The sequence below is a fragment of the Polyodon spathula genome, chromosome 19 (genome assembly GCF_017654505.1).
Source record: "Polyodon spathula isolate WHYD16114869_AA chromosome 19, ASM1765450v1, whole genome shotgun sequence".
Lineage (NCBI taxonomy): Eukaryota > Metazoa > Chordata > Actinopteri > Acipenseriformes > Polyodontidae > Polyodon > Polyodon spathula.
Window position 1 is genome coordinate 1551302 of NC_054552.1, and position 17074 is coordinate 1568375.

Here is a 17074-nt window from a genome sequence, read left to right on the forward strand (position 1 = left end):
ATTGGAATTTGAGGTTTGTCTCTGCTGAAATTTCTTGCACCTTTTTTTAAATAGAACCACCTACTCACTGCGCAGGGGGTGGAAGAAAAAAAATGGTATTTTTAAGCATTGCTGTGAAAGAAAAAAAAAAGACAGGGTATAAAAGTATTACCTGTTTGATGTCTGAGGAGGCAAGTAAGTAAATGGGAATGCTGCAGGCAGAAATGTTTAGGCCACCGTCCTGTGCTCTGATGAGAAGCTTTTGCAGTTGTGCTGTGCACTGAATCCTGTGTGACGCTCATATGCTTCCCCACCTCAGATCTTGAGGAGTCTTTTCAGAAGAACACCAAATAATGATCGAAGCGCAGAAACAACAATAGAGAATCATACAGAACACTCGCAACAGGATATTACACCAGTAAGAAAAAGGGTAATATAGTAGCAGGATAATAATATGATAGAAAGTATTGCTTCTACTGTATTTAGAGTGAGATTTAATTAGAATATTACTTATCCTCCTCATAGGGGTATCAATTGCGATTGGATCGGTCAGTTTTGGTAAAGACATAACATGCAACCTGAGCCTGGTTATGTGAACTCTGCAGTATTTACAGTGTCGTAGCTGGTACGAAGGGTTCTTTCTAATCACTCGTGATTCAGTCATTTGTTTCCTCCTCCTGGTTTGTGGCGAGGCCACTCCTGATCTCAGTACTGATCTCTTCCGCTCCCTCCCGTCTGACAGCTTTAAAAGGTCACGTGAGAAATACATTGCCGTCACCAAAGTCTAATTTTCTAGCGTACATCACGAAACACCCTGCCTTGAATGGAAGGCTCTGTGAAGAGAGAGTGCGGAGAATGGAAATATCTCCACTTTTAGTGAGAGGCAGGTGCTCTGTGATTGATCTAGAGGGAGATGTGCAGTGAAGTACAGAACAGGGGGGAGCATCAGATCAAACAAGAGTAAAAAGGTTATTACAATGAGTAGCAATAGCACTTTTCCAGTGGGATGAAGTCCTGTTCAATAACATGATATTTCTATATTTTTTTAGGGAGAATGCAGCAGGATCTACAAGAATATGGCAGTGAAGTCAACAATACAAAAAAATAAAAATAAAAAAAAATAAGTGTGCTGCCTGCTGTCCATATGCTACCCAACAGAATTACAGGGTAACCAACAAAAATAAAGAAATAAAGGAAATGAACAAAATTGAAAGGGGTAGTTGCCCCTAGCCAGTTGCTTTTTATAAAACTTTTACACATTGTTCTGCTAAAGGGCTAATAATGTGTTTGCATGAGAGTCACTCAGGCAGAGAGCCGACACCCCTTCAGTTTACATCGACCGTCATTCCAGTCTGTGATCTCTGATATTGCACAGGCTGCTGGCCCCTCACTGTATTCATTACATTTCAGACTGTTTGATATTTCAGCGCCGTCGACCGCACTGCAGCATGTCAAACAAAAAGTTGGTTAAACTTATCGGATTCAATTAGCACTGGTAATTTTCCCCCCTTTTTTTTCAAACTGAGAAACAGCCGCGATTTCACTTTTAAGAGTACCAGATTACTTCCATAAACACTGCCAATTTTCTTATTGAATAGTCTGTATATACTAAGCAAAAAACTGGAATAGAAGTCGTGTGTGTGTGTGTGTGTAATGTATCTCATGAGTGAAGTACCATACTTGACTACTCTGCTTTGTGCATAGCGGCGCAGAAGCATAGTGACATGGTCAGCTGGATTTTGAATGTCGATAAGTTATTTTAATAAACATGGCAAAGCAGGGTAAAGCTGCAAAATACTGTGCACAAATACCAGGGTAAACTTTTAGAAGATCTTCAGAAAGATGGGGTAATCACTTTTATTGCACATGGACTGTTCTTTACCGTGATTCTCACCGTGCTGTGATTTACCATGCTGTCTCCTTTACCATGCTTTTATTACCTCACTTTAATATGCTTATTGGAATCATTTGATAGTCAGTTTTAAACATTAAGGGATCTTCAAAAAAACATGCAAATAATCTCACTGGATTCCTTTTAAAAATATATATATAAAACAGACACACAAGTGGACATTTCTGTCAACACAAATACAGTGTGAAGGTTAACGTGCTGAAGAGTAGCTTGCGTTGTGCATTTGTGGAGGTCATTGCAGTGAGATGACCTACAGATACCTCTTTAATTGTATCAAAGTGAGAGGATGCTGACCACCCTCCATGGCTTGACCTCCAATACTGCGGTCAGTGCTTGGGAAGCTATGTGGTTGATACCCTTGGACAGAGTGCCGTTACACAGACTTGTTTCTGAGCATTCTGGGGGTTGTTTTTTGGTGATGATTTGTCCCTACTGTATGTGACTGCATTTCCCTTCACAACCAGATACCTTCTGCAGTTCAAAATTCTTTCTGAATGCAATTTTACCCATCTGCAGCATCTACAATGCAAATATAAAACAGGACTAGTGGCAGCTCTTTTAAAACCATGTATAAGTTATTTATACATTATTATTATTAATATTATTATTATTATTTATTTTGCAGCAAACAAGTCTACCCTCTCTTGGGACGGTTTAGTGATCTGCAGGCCCTGCTGCCCTCCGCGGGAGTGGAGCCTGGGAGTCTGGACGGGGTCCTGCTGGACGCAGGCTGTTCCTCCATGCAGTTTGACAATCCCGAGAGGGGCTTCTCCCTCAGCAAGGATGGCCCTCTGGACATGAGAATGGACAGCAACAGGTGAGCAGAGACTTGCAGCAGAGAACCGACCAGGCATGGGCAGGCTCTGCACCTTTTCATCCTCTCAGAAATTAATGCATGTCTTAGTGCCCGTTTCCTTGCATGAATCCATCATCACGTCAAATCTGGGGTTGTGATTTATAGTGCCTCCAAGCTTATTGAACTTTGGAGAAAATAAATAGTTACTCCCTACATTGAGCTGCATGTGATCAAGGTATCCAAGTGGAACTTGTTCCTACTGATGTCGGATAATAGATCAATTAGCTGCCCGAATGCACTGTTATTAGTTCAATACTTTATTACCTTTTAATGACTTTTAATATTGTTTTTCCCCCCATTAGTCCAACATAAAAAACGAAAAGAAAGTATTATGTTTTGCCACTCCTCTAGCCACGATTTTTGAAATTGCAGTAGTACGACAGTAAGAAAAAAGTTATCTTTTAGGTCTAACAGAAGCACAGGCCAAGCGCAGTGTCGTGTAGAATTGGGGTAGGGTGCCCTAGTCTTTTTGTGGGAAAAGAGAGAGTTACAGATTATTTAAGTGTCTAGAATAGGTTCTGAAGACAGTGTGGCAATCCCAAACAAATTTAAAGCTGTTGTAATCCGGAGCAGAAACCAAGCTTGACCCTTAAGGCAGACCTGGCACAAGACCCGAGCTGCAGACAGGCAGCTTTGAATTGTCCGAACCATAAACAAATCGAGTGCCTGTGACCCCAGGCTGCTTCCCTTCTGAAGCGCAGCAGGAAGTGAAGCCCAGCTTCAGTGTCTCAAAGACGATGCTTGTAATGCAAAGGGTAGCTCACATCTGAAAGATCTATTTTTATTACTATACTGTACTGTAAATTGAAAACACTGCAGCGCCAACAGTGGTGTCAGATTGGGCAAAATTTGAAACGTTCTCTCCTCTTTATGTGCACCAACTGGCTGAAGACACAGGATTGAGGGTCCTCCCCATTGAAAACCGGAGGATTCAGGCATTATTTTTGTGTGCCCTGTGTTTAGAACCTGTTTGCAGAGTGTCCAGCGAGGACATGCTTTGCAGGAGGCTGTTGGATTAGGCTGTCAGACCACCATGCTAATTCTATGCATACCCTCTGGGATTACACTGGTAGTCAGTTGTAGCTGTGGCTCCATGAATTCATACCCACTAGTAATACAGCACACTTCTTTAGCAGCATTGCCCATTTCCATCTTTGTTTCTTATTGATTTATTTATTTGTTTCTCTAGGTTTTAAATGCGACTCATGCAAGGTGCTTAAAAAGGACACCACAGGAAACAGAAGCCTTTTACTCACCCACAGAGCACAGCTATGTTTTTTTTTTACTTCTTTTAAACCCCCTGTTTTTGTATTGTAGTGATTTCTGCTGAAACTTCAAATGAATTCATTTCCAGGTATAAACATTTCTCAAGGAGAAGACAGAAGTGTTTTCTATAGTATATATTCATTGCTGCTGCCTTATGTCCTCCTTCTTCTCCTTCTTTTCTATTTTAAGACCTCAAACACACAAACTCACAGATCGTCGAGTTTAGGTCTGTGTGTCTGGGCGCTGTGGAGTTTCACCTCTTGTCAATGGAAACTGATGTCAGTGAGCTAATTGGGCCATTGTCTGTGCATAGGTGCCTTGCCATGCCCAGCGCTGCTGATGTGGTGAACGCCTTAGATCAACAGGCGCTTGCGTCCATCCTGAGAACATACGGGGAGGAGAGACACGCCAGGAAAATAGCTTCAGCAATTGTTCAGGCACGCAGCATCTACCCCATCACCAGAACGCAGCAGCTCGCCAGCATAGTCGCAGGTACCCTCATTAATTCTGTATGGCGTCTCAGAGAAAGAAAAAAAAAAATTAATCCTGTCTCTTCTACTGGGATCTATTTGTACTAGAAACCAAGCCTCATCTAATCCTGGGTATCATCCTCTGATGTCAGCCTTGTGTTTTCTTAGATCTGCCTACTGATGAGGTTATTAGTAATAGTCTTGTTTTTTTGTTTAATTCCTTAATGGATCCTTAATGGAGATATATATATATATATATATATATAATATATAATATAATATATGTTGTGATTATAGTGTACACCCCCTTGAACTTTTTTTTTTGTTGTGTCAGTGCCTCAGAGTTTCATGCATTTGAATGAGGATTTTTTTTCCACTTATCTACACACCATACTCCACACTGTTAAGGGGAAAAAGTTATATATTAAAAATACAAAAGTGAAAGATCATATTTGGATATGTCTCCACCCCCCTGAATTAATACTTGGTGGAAGCACCTTTGGCAGCAAGTATAGCTGTGAGTCTGTTGGGATAGGTCTCTATCAACTTTACACACCTAGATTTCGTAATATTTGACCATTCTTCTTTACAAAACTATTCCAACCCTGTCAAGTTCATTGGGAAGCGTTGATGGACAGAAAGCCATGCCACAGATTTTTGATTGGATTTATGTTGGGGCTCTGATTGGCCACTCAAGGACATTTACCTTTTTGTTCCTTAGCCACTCCAGTGTAGCTTTGGCTGTGTGCTTTGGGTCATTGTCATGCTGAAAGGTGAACTTCCGTCCCAGTTTCAGCTTTCTTGCAGAGGGCAGCAGGTTTTCCTCAAGGACTTCTCTGTACTTTGCTCCATTCATTTTCCCCATAACATGATGCTGCCACCACCATGCTTCACAGTAGAGATGGTGTTCTTTAGGTGATGCGCTGTGTTGGGTTTGCGCCAAACATAACGCTTTGCATTTAGGCAAAAAAGTTCCATTTTAGTTTTGTCAGACCACAAAACTTTTAGCCACATGGCACAGAATCTCCAAAGTGTTTTTTTGCATTCTTCAAACGGGATTCAAGGTGGGCTTTCTTGAGTAATGGCTTCCTTCTTGTCACCCTACCATACAGGCCAGATTTGTGGAGTGATTGGAATATTGTTGTCACATGCACACTTTGACCAGTCTTGGCCATAAAAGCCTGTAGCTCTTGCAAAGTTGCCATTGGCCTCTTGGTAGCCTCTCTGATCAGTCTCCTTCTTGCTCAGTCATCCAGTTTGGAGGGACAGCCTGATCTAGGCAGGGTCTTGGTGATGCCATATACCTTCCACTTCTTGATAATCATCTTGACCTTGCTCCAAGGGATATTCAAGGCCTTTGATATTTTTTTTATACCCATCCCCTGATCTGTGCATTTCAACAGCTTTGTCCCGGAGTTTTTTTGAAAGCCCCTTTGTGCTCATGGTTGAGTCTTTGCTTTGACATGCACTACCCAGCAGAAGGAACCTACCGGAACTGCTGAATTTATACTGAAATCATGTGACTCACTACAATTTAACACAGGTGGAGGCCACTTAACTTGGTTTGTGATTTTGAAGGCAATTGGTTACTCCTGAGCTAATTTAGGATTGATATTACAAGGGGGGGTGGACACTTATCCAACCAAACTCTTTCAGTTTTTATTTTTAATTCATTTTTCTAGAATATTTGTTTCACTTGGAAGTTGTGGGGTAGGATGTGTAGATAAATGAAAAAAAAAAAAAACTATTTTAATGCATTTTAATTCCAGGCTATAAGGCAACAAAAGGTGAAAATTTTGAAAGGGGGTGTAGACTTTCTATAGGCACTGTATACAGTAAATGCCGCTTATTAACAACGTCTCAGTTCCCAGTATAAAGTTGTCATTAACAGCCTCACCATGCTGTCTACAGTGTAGTCACTGTCTTCAGATAAATAAACTTGGTTCTAATGAAGATCAACCAAGTGGTAAGGGAAAGAAAAATGTGAAAGTCTTTATATATATATATGAAAGACCTTCAAAGAGGGTGTAATAGCCCAGGGCTATAAAGAACTCCAATGGGCTACTGGGAATTTGAAAAAGACTCAGAAGAGCGACATCCCTCCTGTTTGTTCAACACAACTTGCCTTCGTGCTTCATTTAAATGTAGTTATGTGAATCTCGCGAATGATCATCATGATAAAAAAATCTAAAATACTGAAAAACTAAAAAAATAAAACAGCACAGTTCATTTTTATTCCACTGCTTACAGAATATTAACTGAATATCAAATGGTGTTCCTGGTAGTGTTTTATAAGACAAGGTTGTTAACATTTCATTTGAACTATTAATAATCTTTCCACTGCTTTGGGTCATGTACACATTCCACAGTGATCTGTAGCGGGGGGAATAATAATACAGCTTTCTATAGATCTAGTTAGCTAGATAAAAAAAAAATATCTATATACTGTATCTGTCTATCCATATTTTTAAACATCTAAATGTCCATTTGTCCATCCAGCCATCCATCTTATCTACTAATAAGAAAGACATCTTGTATTTACTTTAACATTCCAATTTACTTTATAAAGTAAACATAAATGAATTCTGAAATAAAAAAAGCTTGCAAAAAATATTAAACTTTACCAGTGCTTAATACTTTTATCAGAAAGAAGTTTTCTCTCTTGACTGTCTCTCTCTCTCTCTCTCTCTCTCTCTCTCTTCACCAAGCCAGACTGTTATTTAATTATCTTTCCGCAAGTTAATATCCGTTCGATCATCAAACATCCCCAAGTGGTGGTAATTAGACCAGTTTGTCATTGTTTATGCACCTCAAGTGACTGTATAGATGTTACACATTTAATTAGGTATGTGTAACCCCAGATGGCATCACTGCTGTTTATTGAGGAAGGGGAGCATCAGGGCATTAAATCTGCAGTGCTGGAAGCTGTGGTCAAATGTGCAGCGAAGTTTGGCTGGGGCACACATGGCATGAGTCATACCCCTTAATTTCAAGTGCCTGCAACCATGAGCATCCTTTCCTGTCATTTTCAAACCCCTTGTGAGGCATCCCAAACTCACTGCACAAATGGTACACATCGATATGGCACCATGTGTGTCATTAGACGTTTGTGGTATGGCATTTCAGCTTCATAGGAGCGTTTGAGGTAGGAAAGGCCAATACACTCGTGTGTGTGTGTGTGTGTGTGTGTGTGTTGTAATCAGGAGCTTTTAGGGTTTCATGTACATACAGAACTGCAAAAATCACTGCCACTTAGGTAAAAGAGCAGACAAAAATACCTTGAAGTGAATCCTAGACTAATTTACAAATCCTAAACTGAAGATCATTTCTCTTTAGTAGTGTCAGATATCATTGTAATTGCTTTCTTTTCATATCCCCATTACTATTGTATGGTGTTTGCTGTCATGCTGACTGGTTGCTTCAATACTGAGTTATTGTCATTTGTCTTTATGTCTGCCTTTACCTGGCTTTGATCTACTTTGAGTTTGTCTGGAGAGTCCTAACTGCCAGCACTGAACAGCCTCCCTCCTCATTTTATTCAGCTCATATGACAATGTGACATTTCACCCCGCCAGTCCAATCTACATTTATATAGATTGGGGGTGGGTGGGGCTGGAAGAGTTGAAAGGTTATAGTGTCACATGATTTAAATGGAATGAGTAAGACTGGTCAAAGTTGGCACTTCTCAAGCTCAAAGCAAGTTCAAAACCAAAGACTTCCTTGAGAAATCTGATGACACGATCTTGCATGTACAGAACAGAACGATTGCTAACACTATAGAAAGTAACGGCAGTGTAGAAAACAACAACAGGGGTCCTAAGCATGGGGTCCTTCTGTACACAGGTGGTATTTTGCTGAGGTCGTGAAAAATCATCTGTGCATTGTAAAGGTTGCAGTTTGTTTTTCTAATTAGTCTTGCTGTTTGTTTTTTTATGTCATAATAGGGATAATTAGCAATTGGTGCTATAGTCCATCTGAAAGGTTTACGACAAGTTATGTGAGGCCAGTACTGCGAGTCACAGCTGAAAACTAATAATAGTTATTCTTAGCTAGAGGGTTACAAAAAAGAAACAAGTCCATACATTGTAACACGCTAACACACCCTAAACATGTTCTCTGGCAAATTGAGTTTGCTTTCGATTAGTTTCAGAGAAGTAACATAAAGGTAGACATTTTGAAAAGTGTGTTTAAACATTTTCAAATGTTTCATTTAAAAAAAAAAAAAATTTGGTGGTGTCGGAATGTTTGTTTTCTTGTACATGCTATTTAAATCCAAAATTTGGTTGTTCATTTAAAGTTGTTTTCTTAAACATGTGGTTCTTTGGACAGACGTTTGGCCTCTCTTCTGGTACCCCTAGAGCAGGAAATGACCTTTTACTGAAAACGCTGGGAGAAAGATTGTGCCTAAACTTCCTTACTCACACAGCCTCTCACCCACACCCCCACTGCACTCTGCAGTATTTCTTACTGTGTTAATTTCAAATCTGACCATATTCTGTATAAATTGAGACTCCCACATGTTTCATTAACAGGTAATGAGACACAATCTATTTTCAGTGAAATTGCGCAGAGAAATTCATGACACGTTATTCTGGGTTATGTGCTGTATCATTTCCTATAATGAATCGCTTGCTTCATTTAAAAGCCGTGCTGCTGATACCCAATATTACAGGTGTCTTTAATGCAGATTGGATCAGAATGCCCAGCTGTGCTTCCAGCTATTCATCAAGGCAACAACAAAGAATGCATCTTCCAGTATAGCTGCTGTTTCAGGTGCAGCAATAAACAAGCAGCTCGCTGCACTTGCTGTTGGGCATGCATGTCATTAATAACCTTTGGAACAAGATTCCCGTGGCATATCAATGTAAAGTATGGTAAAGATTGGTAAAACTTCATGCAAACCCATAAAACGGACAAGACATTTACTGCTCAGATCAACCACAGTAACTTTTTAAAAAGAAAAGAACTTGCCACTCACGGTTGCTGGACTCAATAAAACGAATGTATCAACCTCTGTAATCAGTCAAATGTAATTCGTGGTGTTCTTTTTGTTTTTTAAGCATTTCTTTTTAAAAGCCCACAGGCTGCAATGTCTTACATTCCAATTACATTATATTAAATACAATATTGCATTGTGTGTGCACTGCTCACTGAAATACCTGAATGCTAGCACATTGTCACATTGCACATGTCACCACCTAATTCGCTCTGCTGCCGCAAAAGTAGAACACCTAACAAGAGCTGCTAATGGTTCTGCTTGCGGGGATATTTTTGGGCTGACCCACTCAACACAGGAGGGACAGGGACAGGGGGAGCCACGCAAAACCAGGGCACTGCTTTGAAAATAAGTTTTACGAATTGGAACAAGCAGTGTGGGGCCCACAAGCTTCAGGGGGTGTCAGATTGAAATGATACAATCTGCAGAATCACATCTGTACTCGGCTGACAGCGAAGACGTGCTCAAGCTGTGGGGTATTAAATCAGCGTTGGCCAAAGGGGTCAGTTGTTACCTACCTCACCCAATCCATTGTGATTCATTTCTTTTGATTTTCCAGGACTATCCCTGAGCCATTCCCACGCAGTGCGATTGGCCTCGCTGGAAGGAGAGTACATCTGTTTGCACAACAATTACAGCACTCCATTATAATATTACGAATATCATTTATAATATATATATATAGATATATATATATATAATATATATATATATATATATATATATATATATATATACACACACACACACACACACACACACACACAACATATAAATACAGTCCTACTGTAACATCATCTTTTCCAGTAAACTATGTCTCAAATTGTCCTATATGAAAAATGCACGCTTTATGGTAAACTTCTATCTGGCTCACATCTTTTAAAAGGTCTCCAGGTTCCATGTGTTGAAGTGCATTACAGGGAGGTGGTAGGAGTGCTGCATTGAAACACCTGCTCACTATAAAGTTTCTGTTTTTAAAGGACAGTGTGAGCCCCACAGAACTATGGCAGTATAAATTGGGTAGGATTTACTGGAATTGTTATATTGGCTCTGTGTACTTTTACCAGAGCACACCACCTCATGCACTCTTGCAGCACTCAAGTGAAATATGTATCAAGAGGCGCTGATGGTTCTGCTCACAGGGTTCTTTTTGGGGCGGGTCCATTTTGGAGGGTGCTGGCTGACCCATACGGCGCAGGGGGGCTTGATAGGGATGTATAGAAGAGCCAATGACCCCCTGCCCTGTCCAGCAATAACAAACCAAACAGGCTGACAGGGAAGAAAGATCAGTCAGGAATTCAGCTTTAATGGACAGAACTCTGTAAACTGTCATTGTGTTGGGAAATATTGACTGAATCTCCAGGAATAGCCAGCCTTCAATTTCAAGACAGAAGCATCATTACCTGCTTGCCGTTCCCTCCAACTGCCACACTGGGAGAGTTGCACGCTGACGTCTTTTCTTTGAGGTAAAGGACAGGGGGTAAAAGAAAACATTTTCACTAATCCCAAGAGTCTTTTTTTAATAGGAATTTATATTACAAAACGATGTTTTCGCGTCGGTTGATTTAAATGCCAGTGAAATAAAAAAAAAAAAAAAAAACTTCCCCTTTAACTTTAAAGGGAAATCCCCCCATTTAACCTGCCTTGGAGGTTGTTAAGAGCAATCAGCATTCTGTTAATATCGTTTATACGAGGAGAAAGCTGTACCCCAGTGGCTTGTAAGCATTATAATGGATGTTGAGTAAAATTTGAAGGTATTTAAAGTAATGTCTACCATATGGAAGGAAACTATTAAACACAGAAGACCATGCAGATGCTGGTGAATTGTTAGTAATTCTCAGAGTCGTAAATGAGTATATTAACCCTTTCCAGTGTACGCCAGACCAGAAAGCAGTTAGAACTTTGAGGACAGTTTACATGCATCTCTTCGGTGCTGTGCTGGTAAACAGTTGTTTAGGCTACAGTCTGTGTCATACAGATTGCATGTGCTGCAGAAAGTCAAGTCTGCGTTCCCCTGATACTAACTTTTCAGCCGTGTTTTAGGAGCTTAGAGTTCAGTTTGGTTAGTGAGCCATATGTAGAAGCATATGGCTGTTTATTTACACCATTGCCAGACATGACCTGGCAAAATCCTGTGATCCCGGGCAATTGTTTTAAAGTATCTAATTTTCCAACCCCTACAATTAGGAATATGATACAGTAGAACGTTGGTGGATCTTTTCTGTACTAATACATTTACATAATACTAATGTGTTAGCTATTGTTTCTACATGATAATTTCATATTACTTAAAAAATCCATTGCCTTTTCTACCAGGTATCTGTCAGTAAGCTAAACCATAAACTATCATCTTCTTTTCTGTTTAAAATATGCATACAGTCGTACTACCTACTTTTAGATCAGGGTGTCAAATAACTGGCCCTCAGGACTGTATTGTTAAAAATAACGACCACTTAAAGAGATGATTGGACGTAGCAGGGGACCACTTTAATATAAAAGGCTATTGTTTTACATTGAGGAACCTGGCTCAAACAGTAAGCAAGGGCATTGATTGTGTCTGTCTGGTGTCACTATGGATTATATTAGAAGTCAGATCCTCACTGAATAAATAATGAAATAAAAAAAAATTAAAAAATCTCTGGTATTTTTAATTTTTTTATTTAGTAGTCGCCAATTATTTTTTATTATCTTCTCCCAATTTAGGATATCCAATTATTACTTAAGCTCGGCTCACCGCTACCACCCCTGCGCTGAATCGGGAGCGGCGAAGACGAACACACTCTGTCCTCCGAAGCGCGTACCATCAGCCGACCGCTTATTTTCACACTGCAGACTCACCGTGCAGCCATCCAGAGCTACAGCGTCAGAGGACAGCACAACTCTGGGCAGCTTACAGGCAAGCCTGTAGGCGCCTGGCCAGACTACAGAGGTTGCTTGTGTGCGGTGAGCCGAGGACACCCTGGCCTAAACCCTCCCCCCCATTAGCATAGGTAATGCTACAGGTTACAGCTCATAGGTAAAAAATAAATAAAAAAAAACTAATACAAATGGGTGCAGTTAATTCTGTACATCTATTCAAGAGGAAGGGCCTGTTGCTTATTGATTCAGGGATTCATACAGGCTCACGTAACCAGTGCTGTGCAGAAGCAGTTAACAATTCTGTGAAAGACCCAAAGGATAGATCTCCAAGGGGTGCTTTGTGACTGTTCAAACAGAAAGGCTATGGGACTCACGAGCCTGGCAGCCACCTGTTTCAGCTGCACTGTGGGTGGTGCTAATGGAAGGTCCACAGTATCTTCACTTGTGTTCATTGGAAGGGAATTTCATGGCCCCCTAAGTGATGTTCAGTTTTCAGTGAGTGCGATTCCTTTATCTTTAGTGTCAGAAAGCATAGCGTACCAGAGGTCACACTTCTTTTGTTAAAGTTGTCATTTTTCTTTTAGCAAAGAACACTGTTCATCCATGTACTTCTCCATTATGTATAACGCAGATGTGGTCTTCATTTTACTTTACAAACCTGGTACCAAATGCATTCTTAGGTAAATTCCAGTACCGACGAGCAAGCAGAAATCAAGTCATGAGTCTCTGGCTTCACTGATTCAGTGAGAGGGGTCTACAAGGTGTCTAGATACATGACAGACCCTCAGAGATTACCACCACCTAATTTTATTGCTGGTGGGAATTCGCAAAAGTCTGTTTTCCGGAAAGATCCACAGTCATGAAAGTAACTCTTTAAACATGAGTAGTTTCTACAGTCTTAGACTAGAGGAACGTCAACCAGGTGCCTTCCATCAGCCCTGGATCAGAGTCTGCCCACCTTGGCTGAAACGGGAGCTTTAACGATAGATAGATAGATAGATAGATAGAATGCAAGACAATGATGCCATTTGTTTAAGAAGTGTATTAGTTATGTAAAAAATATTTAAGGAAAGGTAAACTTATTTGGGAGACACAAATACTAATAGTTTTATAATAAAACAAATCTTAATTCTGAAAATGTAACTGAAATCAAGTGAGCCGAAGGCCCCTCAATCTCTATCACCTATCAAATAGCCTGGGAATGTGCTGATGCTAAAGTGTCCTGAACTGTACTCATAATGGCTTGTGTATGAATGACCTTGTCGATCTTTAGAGGCTTTACAGAAAATTAAAAATAAAGAACAAAAATATTTAGGAATAAACTTTTCACTCTCATGACCTATGACTAGTTGTCTTCTTCAAAGCAGAATCATGACAAATCATGTTCCTGCTAAATAACGTGTTGTACTGCAGTGCTTTATTACACTCGGCCTTCTGACATAGCACACAGAAGGAACTCTTTGTGGGAAAGGTCTGATTGTCTTGTGCTGCAATTGTGGGGGAGTGAACCCAATCATCTTGAAGTGTGCTCAATTGAATGTCATAAGAAAGGCTGTCTTTTTTGTGATTGTCTCTGCACAGAGTCCTATTGATGGCAAGTGGGCTGATGCTAGGGTCACAGATGATTTACTCATATCTGGCGGGCCAACAGTGTGGAGACCCTATTGTTAAAAGAAAGGGAGTTTTCAAACACTCAAAGTGAATGCTCAGATGAACCAAGAGCAGTGAAAGTAGATTTTTTCTCTCTTTCTCTCTCAGTTTATTTTGCACAAATGAGTCATTTCAAATAACTGATTTTAAGATTTGCCACACATTCCCTCTTTATTGAAACATCACCATGTCAATTTTTACTACTGTGTACAATCTGCAAATTGCTCTCTCTGTTTCAGATGTTAGCACGTTAAACACAGATCCTTTTCAATTAGCGATGTTTTGTTTCCAGTTATACACAGCACATCAAACCAGGTTTTACTGGCAATAGTAACATTTTATTCTGTGTTCATGAAGTCGACTCTACACGTCGACATGAACCACTATCACGCTGCTGGTGATTGGACGTCCAGCAGAATAAGCATAATTGATATTGCTTGTTAATTAAATAACACTCCTTGTGTTCTTTGCCTACCCAGGAGCCTTCCCTGCTGTTGCCCTCTACGCCCGGAGAGATCTGATGCTCCGCCCAGCCCACGTGGCCACCAAGACCTTCCAGGCACTGCGGATCTTTGTGAACGACGAGCTGAATGAGCTCTATGCAGGCCTGCGGGCCGCCGAGGGCTTCCTGAAGCCTGGGGGCTGCCTGGTGGCGGTCAGCTTCCATTCACTGGAGGACCGCATTGTCAAGCGCTTCCTCCACGGGATCGACGTGGCCGCGCCGCACAATCTCAACGTCCGCCAGAAGATCCGACAGAGCCGACGGGGCTGGGCGGAGCAACATGGAGGTGAAGTGGAGGAGGAGGAGGAGGAGGATGATGATGATAATGAGGAGCAGTCTCGTGGTCCCGGCTCTGCAAACTGGCACCATGTGCAGAAGAAAGTGCTAACGCCAGACCCACAGGAGGTGTTGGAAAATCCACGTGGGAGATCTGCCAAACTCAGAGCAGCTCGGAAACGGTGAAATAGTTCACAATAGTAAGTCCCTTTAGTTATCAGAGGACAGGGTTCACTGAGCACACTACATGGTGGAAACTCAATGTGGTTAAGTGGTTGTGAGATTGTGCTGCAAATTGACTCTATTAAGCTTTGTCAGAAATAAAATAAAGGACCATGTGTTCTATGTTCTGTATGCAAGTGCATGGGTTAAAGTATTTTGGTATTGCAGTACCTCTCCCTTTAACCCTTCTGCTCCAGTGAACATTCTACCTGTTTGAGGTCTGATTGCCATAACGTGACTTTCAGCTTGTGTGTCAGGACAAATATCCACCGAAAGTATACAGTATTATACCTTTCTAAACAGCTGAAAATCTGAAGATTATTAAGAGAATAACATTTTCACTCTATGATGAAATATACCCTACGATTACCAAGTTTGAATGTAAAAAAAAAAAAAAATTTTAAAATGTACTAGAAAATACATTTTTCTTTAGAAAAGTCTCCAAGTGTAATTTATTGATCTTCTACCTAAAAACTCTAAAAGTATCAGTGGTAGCTACAAGGATACTGGGTCTGGTTTTCATTTTACACCAAATTCTTTGAAGGGTGTGTATTTAAAGAAGTTTGCCATCAGGTAGCATAGTCAACTCATCAGCTTCTGTAAAAGGTTGGTAAGCATTGTTGGTTATTTAAAGCAATTGATTATACTGGTAATGCTGTGCTTTAAAATCGTGGTCTATACAGTAATCGAAACCGAAGCCTAAGATACTGAAATGCTGCACCTCATAATAAAAGGCATCTCTATTGGCCAGGGGCTTTAGTCAAATCCCTTTTGATTGGGGTGTCACCCCTGAAGTTTATCCTGTGAATATTTCACTACAGTTAATATTTAGTTATTTTAGTTTTGGATTTATAAACATTTTGGACAATTTAGTGTGCTTTCTGGTAAGCTTGTACTTGTGATCACCAAATCTCCTGATAAAAATAAATAAATAAAACTCACTCATCCAGCTTTTTGTCTGTTTAACTTTACTTTTGTTTTGAAAGTACTGTATATAAAACTGTCCCTGATTGGTTGTTGGAGCGTTTGGAGATGTCCGTCATTTCGTAAGCAACCAATGGTTGTTTAAAAGGCTTAAAATGGGCGTCTAACGTCACCATTACATTTTTTATATTTATTCTGGTAAAAATTTAGGTGGAAGAACTATCAATATAAAGCCTCCTGTAAAGGGAATGTCCGTCTGCATTCAAATAAGGGGAGTTTGGTCCCCAGAAGTGCTATTCACCAGAACTTAAGTGTGCTAGGCTGCTTGTCAGCAGTTGTATAGATTTGCTCAGTTACCTTTGTGCAGTGTTTGGGTTTGTGTGTACATTGATTGAAGCCTTCCATTGTCAGTCACCAGCGCCTTCTGAAAACAAATAGGTTAAATGCACACTGGGATCATATGGTATAGATACAGCAAGCACCTTGATTTCCTTGTTGCAGTTCCCAGTTGCATAGCTTCCAGCAAGTTTAGAATTTCAAACCTTTAACTAACTAATGGCCCGTTGATCTAGACCTCGATTCTAGTAAACTTCTTTTCAGATTCGTCTGAGAATCTGTACAAGTCATACAAACCGAGAACGACGGGATTAGTGAAACGGCAGAATTTGTGCCCCACTTTGCAGAAATTTGAACTAATTTAAATAGGAATAAAAAAAAAAAAAAAGTATTCTCAGTTCCGCTCTTATCGGTCTCACTCGGCCATTGAATGGTTTTCACAGCTTTTTCCAGAGGAAAAAAAAAAAGACAAGAGACCTGTTCTTTATGTCTTTTTGATGATATCGGACTGGAAAGGGAACATAGGACTGCAAAGGGTTAAACTTACTCCCAACAGTGCAAATATTTTGATACCACTTTCCCAGCTGTGTGTCTAAGCTGATTTACATGAACACACAGATGAGGAAGAGACTTGATTCCCTCCCCTCCTAGTTTTTTTTTTTCCCACCACAAGAGATTTATTGAAATGTATTTCATGTTTCTTTTATGTGAAAATAAATATCCTCCTTTCTCTCATGTTATTATAGGTAAAGTCTGTTCTGGAAGTTACATTTTGCTAGATGATTTGGTCAGGGATTTGGAAGCAGTGTGAACAAAGCAATGCAGT

General features: G+C 40.3%; 1 protein-coding gene across 4 annotated transcripts in view; it reads left to right on the forward strand.

Annotated features, from left to right (window-relative positions):
• Positions 1 to 15316, forward strand: part of mettl15 (methyltransferase like 15) — a 63498-nt gene extending 48182 nt beyond the window's left edge. For 3 of the 4 annotated variants that reach the window (XM_041219435.1, XM_041219434.1, XM_041219436.1), the window contains 3 exons: positions 2517 to 2708; positions 4327 to 4505; positions 14468 to 15316. In XM_041219435.1, the coding sequence (XP_041075369.1) occupies positions 2517 to 2708; positions 4327 to 4505; positions 14468 to 14952 (856 nt within the window). In that variant the 3' untranslated portion in view covers positions 14953 to 15316. The remainder of the gene's footprint in view (positions 1 to 2516; positions 2709 to 4326; positions 4506 to 14467) is intronic. The other variant, XR_005946852.1, reaches the window with a different exon arrangement.
• The last annotated feature ends 1758 nt before the right edge of the window (positions 15317 to 17074 follow it).